The 12,328-nt window shown below is 35.8% G+C and overlaps 1 protein-coding gene across 4 annotated transcripts in view; it reads right to left on the bottom strand.

Annotated features, from left to right (window-relative positions):
* The window catches only part of Slc44a1 (solute carrier family 44 member 1), a 224,334-nt gene that overhangs the window by 111,737 nt on the left and 100,269 nt on the right, over positions 1-12,328 (bottom strand). For all 4 annotated transcript variants that reach the window (XM_045141826.1, XM_045141828.1, XM_045141827.1 and 1 more), the window contains one exon: positions 792-885. In XM_045141826.1, coding sequence (XP_044997761.1) covers positions 792-885 — 94 coding nt within the window. The remainder of the gene's footprint in view (positions 1-791; positions 886-12,328) is intronic.

Below are 12,328 nucleotides of genomic sequence, written 5' to 3'. Positions count from 1 at the left end.
ATAAAAGTGGCTTACAGTCAGTTTTCTCAGAAGTTTTCTCCATGTCATATAGTTAACAATACACAAGGTTCTTAAGACATACCCCAAAGTATGCATGTATGTGCACACACCTACATAAATACATACAAATGCATACATATACATAATTTTAAGGATAGAATTTTAATATTTTAAGAAGCATACTAATAATATTAATGTTTGCTTTACTTGTAAGTACTGGGAGTTCCTGCCAAAGAATATTTGTTTTATCTTTGTATCTTATGTGAAGTCAGTAATTAATAATACATATTTGTTGATTAAGACTTTGGATAAGACATAGAAAATTGCCTAATACTAAGAATATAGCTAAAGGAAATAACCTCCAACAATCACTAGAGAATAATCACTGGCAAACTTTTAAAATTTATGGAGTAAATTAAAAGCAAATCCCAGTAAGCATTACTAGGCTCAACTTCAAAGGATCTATGGGACCATGAGAACTAGCTTTCTAATTTGTTGTAGTTATGACAATGATTCTGCATTTTTTGTGTACTTACAAATTATGACATGAAAATAAAAACTCCCAAAATAAGCCCCTAAAACAAATTCGAGGTATCTGAGAACAAGAAAAGCTGCGTGTTCTGTGTGCATGCATTTTATTAAAAAGGTACATGCTGTCTCATTTATTCCAATTTTTAAAAAGCTACTGTAAAAGTACTGGACCTGGTAATATGTGTCATCAAATGACAATTTTCTCAGAATAACATAGTGTAAAGTTTACCTATGAAAACAAAAGGCAAAGCAAAATTTACCTTGCTGGAACTGGTAGTTTGGGGCAAAGCACAGAAGACTTTGAAGATGTTGTGTATTCAGAAGGCTTCAGGTTGTAGGTGCAAAGTGCTGAACCTGATGAAAGAAAAGTTGCAAAGAAAGTTATTTGGCAGAGCAGAGTTGGAACAAATTCTCTTACTGGCTGTTTGAGATGTTGTTATTATTATATATAGCTTTCAGACATGGAATTCTTAAGAATCTGAATTTGATTTATATATGAATCCATAATCATTTAAAACTAATTCTTCTCTGAAATGATGTTATTGCATTTTATATGCAAAATCAAGCAAAAGAAAACTACTGTTACTGAGTATGTCAGGTTCTATGCGAAATGACATGAGTGTATTCAACATTTACTGTACAAGGCAAGCATTAGTGAGCTTACCTCAGAGGAGAAATACAAGCAAAGAGGTCAGTTAAATAACCTTCTCAGTAACACTGAAGTAGTCAGTAGCAGCCTGGATTAGACACTGTATCTCTGACACAAAGCCTGTTCTCTATGGAACATCTTCTCTCCATATTCTCTACTACTAAATATTCAAAATATTGCATATAATGTTTCATCCATATAGTATATTACTTTTTCCTTATTTAAAAAGCAAGAAACTACCTACTGCAAATATATTGAACAAATTAGAGAAACAAGTGATTCTCAATTTTCAGGGAGCTTAAAATAGCTGAAATCTTAGGTGGGTTATACAAAGCACCATCTATTTTTCTGATTATATAACTAATACTTAGCTCAATAATGCTGATTGTATATAGTCTATTAAATCTAGGAATAGTATCTTACTGATCTGCTGAGTTAAGATATAGTACCTCAAATCTTAGAAGTTTCACTTTATACACAGTACAGTGTACAATATTCATGAACTGCTCATGTTTGATTAACTGAAATTCCTATCACATTTCTAATTTAGAAAAAGTATTTTATTATTAAATGTAAACACAACAGCTTTGCTTTTAAGATACAGTGATATCAGGCTTTACATAACACTACCGTGGTAAAAGTTAAAAAGTATAGTATGGGGCTAAATTGACAAACTTCAACACTGGGCTGACTACAGAAAAGGCCTTTGATCATTGTATGAGAAGGATATGGAGGGAAATATAAAAAAAATCTACCTTGGTTTGTTTGGGAGAAAACTGGCAGTTTATTCATTTTGTATTTTATCTGATTGATTAAAAAAAAAAAAAAAGGCTTTAGCCGGGCGTGGTGGCACACCCCTTTAATCCCAGCACTTGGGAGGCAGAGGTAGGAGGATCACCATGAGTTCGAGGTCACCCTGAGACTACATACTGAATTCCAGGTCAGCCTGAGCTAGAGTGACACCCTACCTCAAAAAACAAAAACAAAAACAAAAAAGGTTTTGAAAAGCCACAGACCACAAGTTACTATAGCAATGCTGCCCCAAACAAGCAAGCTACCTGCTAAATGTTTAGATATGTGACCCATAATAGCATGCCTACCTAAACATAAGCACTACATCACTCCATGTCAAGTTAATTCAGGTAATTTGATAATGCAAAGATATTTTCAGAGATACTTGAAAGTTATATGACACTGTTCTCCAAGCATTTTTTTTCCATTTTTGATACTTAACAGAGGATTACATTTTAAATGTGATTTGGGACTATTATTTTTCATCTTAATGAAGTATTTAAAAAGTTAAGTATATACACTGAGACCAAGGCTGAATGACAGTACACTTGCCTAGCATGTCTGCAGTACTAGAATGATCCTGAGTACAAGGGGGGGGGGGGGGAATACAATCATGCATATAAACAGCACTGTTTGTTATGTTTGAAGAGAATGCCACAAAATTCTATTTATAGTAACTTTGGAGGGCCAGTGATCAAACATTTTAGATTAATCCTAAAGCAGCTGGAAGTCCTATTTAGAATTACTGGAGTCTCAGGGTGGCCTCAAACTCACAGCAATCCTCCTACCTCTGCCTCCCAAGTGCTGGGATTAAAGGCGTGCACCACCACGCTTGGCTTTTAAAAAATATTTTGTTTATTTTATTTTAAGGGAGATAGAGAAAAAATAAGTGGGTCTGCCAGGACCTCTAGCCAATGCAAATGAACTTCAGGTGCATTAACCACCATGTGCGTCTCGCTCATGTGGGTACTGGGGAATCAAACCTGGGTCCTTATGCTTAGCAGGCAAGTGCCTTAACCATTAAGCCATCTCTCCAGCCTTTTAATTAATTCTTAAAAAAGCAACTCTGCCGACAACTGTAAAATGCCCACCATGACTGTGTACTTCTTGAAGATCTGAACTCTTAACATATTCCCTTGGAGCACACGAGCAATCAATGCACACAGCATAAACAGGCATAAGTAAAGCCTGATGTCACTGCTGCTTAGAAAACTGCTCCCTCTGAAGTCAGTGCACAACCTCTGCCCCTCCCTTGCTGAATCTAAAAAGGAAGTTGGCAGGTGCAAGAGAATTCAATTTTCTAAGAACTTTCTCAGAAAAATGCTCCAAGAAGATAATAGCCTTATCTCTGTTGTTTTTCTGGGACATGGGCCAGTACTAAGTAGATCCAGTACTGCAGAGATTTAAGTAGAACAATCATAAGAAACTTAATACTGCATCCTGATCAGAGATGGTGGACAGAGGAGGCTCAATAAAGTCCAAGAAAACAATCCTAGAATAGCAAATATTTTACAGTTGTTGCACTTTTCGTACTATTAATGAAACATTTGATAATAACATTTCGTGTTTTTAATGAAACATAATGAAAGCATTTCAGTGGCATTTAAAATTTATTACCACCACTGTTTATAGTTTGAGCCTGAAGACTAAGACATACAGCTTTCCCTTCAGATTAAGATCAAGGGTGGGGGGGGGATCATATTTGAGTAATGAAAAGAAAAAGCTAAAAGCAAATATAATCTACAGCATACCCAAGGCAATCCATGAAGCTCTGCCAGTGTTATTCAAAGATGATCAAAATAATCTTAGAAACCTAACCTGGGCATACAAACATTCATCATGGTACATGTTTGCTATCACCCCAGAATGTTTAACTCCTATAATTTTTCAAATGTCTTATAATATCAATTATTTATTCCTTAGCTCAATATCAGTTATATCAGCCAAGAGACTTTTTTTCCCCATGGCTATACTGCAAAAGTTAAAAGTGGAAAAAAAAATCTTCCAAGGACTTCCAAGAAAATCACTGGTATATTGAGGTGAAATTCTCTACTCTTGAGCCACTAGGCTTTTTTTCCTGTCATTCCTAATAACAATAGTTAAATATTCAACACACATCCATTCAAGTATATGCACATATGCATATACATGGAATATATATTATACAGATGCCCCAAAAAACATCTAGGAAGAAAAATGATTTCTAATGTCCACTCCTGTGCATTTTCTGTCCTGATGAATGGCTTTAACATGCATGAAAACCCCAAGACAGAACACGCAAGTCATCTTACATTATTATTGTCTTTACACAATTGTTCCCCACACAGATGGAAATGGAGAAAATAAAAAGTCCTTTCAGTCAGACCTTCCTATGTTATCACAGACCTTCATGTTATCCTGGGTTGGTTTAAACCCTTTCCCACAGGGATTCTTATCTCCACGTCACAAATAACCTCAGAAGTCTTTGTAAAACACAGAGCCCTCATTTTTATTCTTAAAGTTCATACATCTTGGATGAAGCCCTTCTAAAGCAAGATTCTACCCGTAATTCCAGCCTCATCTCAACATAATGAACTAATAATCAATTCATGCTACTTAACTAGCTTTGGGTCTTTTTCCACATGCTGTTTTTTTTCTGTTCAACTGTCTTTTTCAGACTAGCATCTGAGTTGTATGCTAGAGTTTGCAAATAACTTCCAACTACTCAAACTTCACCTTCTGTCAAGCTTTTTCTGACCCACTCAACACAGGTTTACACAATTTAGCTCTATTACAAATCATAGTATAATATTTTTAAATTTAACTTATCTCCATTTTTAGAATATAAGCTTTCGGAAAATTGAGACCTTATGGTTTTTAAATATTAATATCTATAACCTCCTAGTAGATAGTTATATCTAGAAACCTTCAGTTGAAAGAAACAGACATCCAAATTGGGAAAATAATGAAGCAGCTATTATTTATCTTTTTCAGTATTCCATATCACACACATGCTTTTCAATATTTACTACAGAACTAAAGTTTCTCAGTCTTGGTATTGTGACATTTTGTGACAGATAATTGGGGTTATGAAGGGCTACTCTATGCACTGTCTGACAGCATCACTGGCTGTTACCCATTAGATTGTAGCAGTCATCCCCTAAGCCCTTGCCCAGTAACAATCCAAAAGTCTCCAAACATTGCTAGCTAAAAGCACTCTTAGTTGGGACCCAGTGGTTTAAAACACCAAGTTACTTGAAATTAAGATACAAAACACAAAGTTTATGTTAAGAACTGAATTTTTAATGCTTTAAAACTAATTTATCATCACAGTAATATTTATTCACTAAAAATAAGAAATAATTGACACTGGGGAGATGGCTCAGCTTGTAAGAGTGCTTGCATACAAGAATGAGGGCTTGAGTCATTCCCCAGCACTCACATAATAACTGTGTATGTCAAAGCACATCTGTAACCCCAGTCCTGTGGTAGCATAGAAATGGAAAATTGCTGGGGTTTGTGAAAATGGCAAACTCCAGAAGCAGTATAAGAATCTGCCTCAAGTAAGCATGAAGATGGAAGGACATCTAGTGATTTCCTCTGGCCTCCACATACATGCACACAGGGCATGTGCATCTGCACACAGATGTGCACATATCAAACATATGGTACACATACTACACATGTAAAAAGCAATAAAAATAAGAAAAAATAGACACCTCAAAATATGATTTAGGTATGGTGGCACATGCCTTTAATCCCAGCACTTAGGAGGCTGAACTGTTGGAGAACTGATGTGAGTTTGAAGCCGTCCTGAACTATAGAGTGAGTTCCAGGTTAGCCTGGACTAGAGTGAGACCCTGTCTCAAAAATAAAAAAACAAATATCATTTAGAAATTTGTAGTAAACAGAAAAAAATCCTTTCAATGCAGGTCTATTTTCATTATACATATGTGAAAAATATTTCTTTATGGAGTTCAACAAATTTAATCTCCTTTTTATAATTAGGAAAGTGCAACATATTTATATCCTAGTAAAATGGTAGCTATCGTTCCAAATTTAATTCTGCATAACTCATAAAAATTATGGATGTGGGCTAGAGAGATGGCTTGGCAGTTAAGGTATGTGCCCGCAAAGCCAAAGGACCCTGGTTTGATTCCCCAGGACCCACATAAGCCAGATGCACAAGGGGGCACATGTGTCTGGAGTTCATTTGCAGTGGCTTGAGGCCTTGGAGTGCCCATTCTCTTCCTTTCTCTCTCTCTTTGCCTCTTTCTCTCTCTCAAGTGAATAAATAAGTAAAAATAAAAGACAACCATTTTTTAAAAATTATGGGTGTATTTATAATTCCCAAGAAGCATCCATCTGTACAAATTTGTCACCTGTCAACCACTAGTAAATATACGATGTACACAGTAAACCATGTGCTAAGTGGATTAATTTTTATATTTATATGCAAGACTTTGAAATGCTATGGAGAACAAAGAGACTCTACTATGTTGCTAGTTTTAACACAGGGACTGCAGGGTGTATGGTACTGGTTAATTGTTGAGTAATTTAATTATATGATCAAATGTAAGCATTTTTTTACCCTTTCTAGACAATCTCCTTGCTAGTCTCTGACTTGGAAGCAATTAAATCAGTTGCTAGAGTAGGTCATTTTGTTAATTTATTAATCAGATCTAACCTTTTAATTCACTGTTTCAAAAAAGTATCCATACCAACTGTGGCTTATGTTCTATTGTTACTGACTGGAAGGGGATCATACCAACGAGCTGCTGGTAATGACTCTAAATCCAGTGACTAGAGATAATCAAAAGGCTTATTAGTATTTATAAGTAGTAAATTTTATCTCAGTGGGTCACATAATTTGTCAGTTTTAAATGGCAAAAGAGTGATCACTGAGAAAATACCACACTACACACCTGTACTTAAGATTAGGTACATGCTCCAAATGTCAGGACCTGCTACTCTCAGAATTATATGAAATACAATGCATTGAAGAAATTGTGTTTTTCCACGTGCTAATAAAAAGATGCAAACAAAAGCAAAATGAGATTTCTGGCATAGTTTACCATTGTGTTTGAGAAGACAAAATATTTATTGTAAAATAGTTTGGAAAAATAAAGGAAACAATAAAAAAATTCCCACTGAAATAGCATCAATTGAGAACATGATGTCTGTGTGCAATTTACAGGTTGTAAGTATTTACATGAGATTTTTTTATTCTCTCATATGAGAAGACTTCACTTAAACTGCTGGGGGTGGAATTTAGTCAGCAAATGGAAAGAACAAAACTATATGCAAAGCACCGGTCTCATAGTAGAATCCAATGAAAGTATGTTGTGACAAAACTTGGCTTCAGTTATCCACTAAGATGCAGGTGCTTATGCTGAACAAAGAAACAGTCAGGTAAGGGATGGACTACAAGCCAGAGGTAGTAAGCTGAAATTGCCTGAGCAGGCACTGCCATCCCCTTTCTTTAACACCTGCCATGGTCGGCTTGGATTCAGATGAAAATCTCACTGAAAACCAAAGTTAGCTTCAGAAGGAGGGCCCCCTACAATATATGCATTATTTAAGCTTTCAAAAGTAATGATAATAAGGAAAGAAACATGTTCATCAGAAACTGGAGAGAAGGCAACTGGCAATAAGATGCAACTCATGCCCTGCTGAAAATAAGAACTCAGATGGCAGCTCTAACCAGATGGCTTCAGTTTTCTCTGTAGGGCATAAAGGTTAGAAAAGAGATGGAACAAGAGAGCATAAGCAAAGAAAAGGTATGAATAATCACTCGGAGGTGATGCATAAGAGAGATAAATAAGTAAGATAAATTATTTGGAGATGAGTAAAAAGAACTGATTTCAGAGCACTTGTGGATATATGGAAGCTAAACAATTTACCTGCTGGTGGCAGCTACAATGTGTGCAGCATTCCCAGGAGTATCAAGAGAATAACAGATTATTAAGTTGATATAATAGAGATGGAGAGGAAAATCCAGTCCATTATTCTTTCACAAAGTATTACTGAAGTTGAAATGTACTACTGAGCTCCTATATTATGGCCTGGATATTTGGAGATACACATAGCTTGATCCTGCCCCCAGGAAATTCACACATGACTATAGGAAGATGAATGAAGAACAGAAAGAAGCTTGATACTGAGTCCTTATGACACTTAGCAACTTCAAACTGTAAAAGATATTTAAAAATGTCTTCTTTTCTAGTAACATGTATTTATGATAGCCATGCATATATTAACTGTGAAATATAGTACATATATATGTAAGTATGTATGTATGTAGTATAGCCAATCATTCAATTCACATTATTAGAATGTATGTAAACTTTTACATTCATTTAAATTCTCCTGCCTACTTTCAAAGCTCTTTTAGTAAGGCAACATCTCCACATTACCAGTCTAATTCCCAGGTATTTCTAGAAAATCTCCCTTTTAGCCAGGCAAAGGCTTTCAACAAGTATCTAAGAAAGCAATTCCTCTTTCTTGTCTAAAAGAAAGATTTGAGGTATTATTTTATTTGCTTAATAAATGTATCTCTTACAAATACTACTTCAGAGCCAAAGCTCTTCCCTTTATAAAATTTTTAAATAACTTCTAAAGATAATAAAATTTTATGTGAATGGATGGCTATAAGGGCTAGAAAGTACTTTCCAATGTTGTCATGGAAACTTAAAATTCTTTGAAAAGGATTCATGCTATCTTTTCATTCTGGAACAAAACATTATATTTGACCATGCACTTTAGATTTAGCATGTAGAAAGCAACTCACTCAAGAGCTTTGTCTTTTATTTAGATTTAGCATGTAAAAAGCAACTCACTCAAGAGCCTTGTCTTTTATTTAGATTTAGCATGTAGAAAGCAACTCACTCAAGAGCCTTGTCTTTTATTTAGATTTAGCATGTAGAAAACAACTCACTCAACAGCCTTGTCTTTTAATTAATTTCTTTTAAATTGTGATAAAATACACACGATATGCACGTTACTGTGTTAATCATTTGTAAATGTACAGTACCATGCCACTAAGTACTGCTTACAACATACCATCATCTCTTCTTGAAAAACTGAAACTTGACCCATTAAATGGTACTTCCTTATTTCACACTCCTTATAGCCCCTGCCATCTACCAAAGTACTTTGTCTCTCGATGACTGCTCTGGGAACTTCATATATGTGGACTCTTACAGTGTTTGTCCTTTCATGTGACTTATTTCACTTAGCACAATATCCTAAGTTTTACCTATGTTTTAGCACGTGACTAGGTTTCATTCTTTAAAGATAAATAATATCATTTGTGTATATAACATATTCTCATTTTTTTTCTTTCTCTCTTTAATGAGACAAGGTTTCACTCCTGGTCTAGACTAGCCAACTACCCTTGAACTTGTGGTAATTCTCCTGCCTCAGCATCCCAAGGGCACAGGCATGAGCTATCATGCTTAACTGGCATTTTTTTAAAAAAATTTGTCTGTCCTTGGGCATTTAGGCTTTTCCTACTTCTTGGCGACTGTGAATAAAGCTGCAGTAAACGTAAGTGTGCAGATATTATTTCAGATCATGTTTTCAATTCTTTTAAGCAGATTTCTAGAAGGGATATTGCTGGGTTGTAAAGGAACTTTCATGGTGTTTCCATAGCAGCCACACTATTTTACATTCCCATCAATGGTACACAAAGGTTCAAATTTCCCTATAGCCCCACAAACACTTGTAATTTTTTTTTAAATTAGATATTCCTGTGGTTTGATTTAACTCCTTCCATGATTTAATATTCACAAATATTTTCTCCCATCCTATGAGTTGATTTTTGTTCTCTTGATTTTATCATTTGCTACATAAAGGTTTAAATGCATATTTTATTTATTTTGCCATGGAAGTTTTTTAGTTTTGACATAATGCAATTCTACTTTTTGTTGCATTTTCTATGCTTCTGGTGTTATTGTCATTCAAGAAACTGTCCACAGGCTAGAGAGATGGTTTAGTGGTTAAGGTGTTGCTTGCAAAGCCAAAGGACAGAGGTTCGACTTCCCAGGACCCATGTAGGCCAGATACACAGGCGCATGCATCTGGAGTTCATCTGCAGTGGCTAAAGGCCCTAGTGTACCTATTCTCTCTCGCTCTCTCTGCCTCTTTCTAGCTCACTCTCAAATAAATGAATTTTTTAAAAAAGAAATTGTCCAATCTAATGATATGAAGTGTTCCTCTGTTTTCTTCTAATTGTTTCATTAGCTATAGTTCTTTTGTTTAGGAGTCTTCATGGACTCTTAATTACTCTCTAAATCTGAAAATTTCTCACTTAAACCTGAGTCATCACTTTCCTCTCTACAAGTAATAACTGAGGTCTATATATTTGACATCAAATAACCTCTACATCCTAACAGAGACACCAAAAAATTATCTGGTACTTTTAAATCTATTTGAATTTTAAAAGCTAGAAAGGGTAAGTTACAAAGACAGAAACTGAGAGGAGTGCTAAGGCAAGAACTGGAGAAAGAGTTCTTTCACTGATACTGGTAACTGGAATAAGTTTTATCAGATTCAGTTTAGTTCACCACCCTGAAGAACCGTCTAAGTTCTACTAAGAAACTCAGGAACCCCAGTGAAAGTTTGTTATCCAAAAAGGTATTTAGATTCCTATGCTGAAAGCTGCCTATTAAAATTTTAGCACAGTTTTTATGCTTTCCTTTTAACACATTACTTTGCCTTCCTCTACTTCTTGAAGACATTTTTATTGTTATTATATTATGTATTACCATTATATTGGGTCTTTTGTGGCAGGTCTTCACTTTGTGCCCCAAGCTGTCTTCAAACTCACCATCTTCTTGCCTATTCCCTCAAGTACTGGCATTATAGGTGTGCACCAACATGCCCAGCTTATTGTTTTTGACTTACTGATGCACACACAGCTGAATCTAAAGCCCACACATGTTGTAGCTAGTCACCAGTTTAAAAAGTATTTTCTAAAATATTTATTAATTCATACTTGAGCACCTACCTTGTGCAAGGCACTGTGGAAAACACAAAGCTATGAAACACACCATAAGGGTCTTTTTAAGCTACACCTGAATAGACTACACCCAGTATCACACACATTTAGAGGAATACTGGTCTAGAAACATAGCATGCCAGAAAGCAAGCATGGGCTATTTCTCCTCAAAGGATCATGAGAACATATTACATACCAAACAAGAATTTAACCTTCACCAAGCATTCAGATGACAGCTCAGATTCAAGGTACTAGTGCTCACATCTAAGACATCTGAGAGGACCTGTTAGAAGATAATCCAAAGCTACATCATAGCTTTGAATGCCAATCTAAGACATGGAGACTTGTGTTTTATAATCACTGATAATTTCTGAGCAAAGATTTAGTACTGATTGAAAATTTTGAGAGCTGTTAGGGTTGTTATGCAGCAGTTGTACCTAAAGGAACCAGAAGAAGAGAAATTGGAAATGGGAAGACTATGTCACATTCCATTGGTGAATAACAACAGCAGCAGCCAATGTTAATGTGTAGCGATTTAACTATTTTTCCCAAACACTATATTAAGCATTTTTCATGTATTGACTTACACAAATCCTAACAAGGTATGTTATATATTTACATGAGGCATGGAGAGGTCAGGTAACTTGCCTAGAATCTCATAGCTATTAAGTAGAAGCAACAGTTGAAACCAAACAACTCACCCTAGAGCCTGTTCCCTGAACCACTGAACTAAACCACCTATCATGTCTACTCATGTCTAAGGCATTGGAAAAAGCCTGAAGGAACAACTTGCTCCTCCCTAAGAAGTATAATAATGACAAGGTTGATGATTATGGTACAAGACTTAGCAAGGCCCAAATGGGGGTACCCTGTGGTAATAGACAACAGGATTTGGACAGCGGTGCCTGGAACCTCCTCATTCAGTGGCCACATGTCTGGCATTCTTCATGCATTCTCTCATTTAATTTTCACAATCTATGAAGGTGGTATTATTTTTAATTCACATTTATTTAAAGAAGGCAATCTGGGTTCACAAAGTCTTTTATCCCTCATTACTGAGCCATCCAGTGAAGGACTAAAAACTAGAATCCAGATCCCTATCAGTCATATCTCTCCACTGTCTATGTGGAGTGCATGGAGTGGCAGATCAGCGACACTGCCTTCTCCTACCCTCCGAAGACCAGTGCTCCATGTGAAAGACTCTAGATCCAGACTACTATGAAGATAGCAATGCCTCAGTCTTTTCTCTACCTTAGCTAGATGTTATACCAAAGGGATACCTGAATCAACTAGTTCAAATGAAGCAGAACTAGCCTTGAATTTGGGCAGGAAAGAGGTAGGCCCAAGGAGTCATATGCACAAAATATAAACATGAA

This window comes from Jaculus jaculus, chromosome 1 (genome assembly GCF_020740685.1).
Source record: "Jaculus jaculus isolate mJacJac1 chromosome 1, mJacJac1.mat.Y.cur, whole genome shotgun sequence".
NCBI classification, from domain to species: Eukaryota; Metazoa; Chordata; class Mammalia; order Rodentia; family Dipodidae; genus Jaculus; species Jaculus jaculus.
This window is presented reverse-complemented; position numbering and strand designations above follow the sequence as displayed.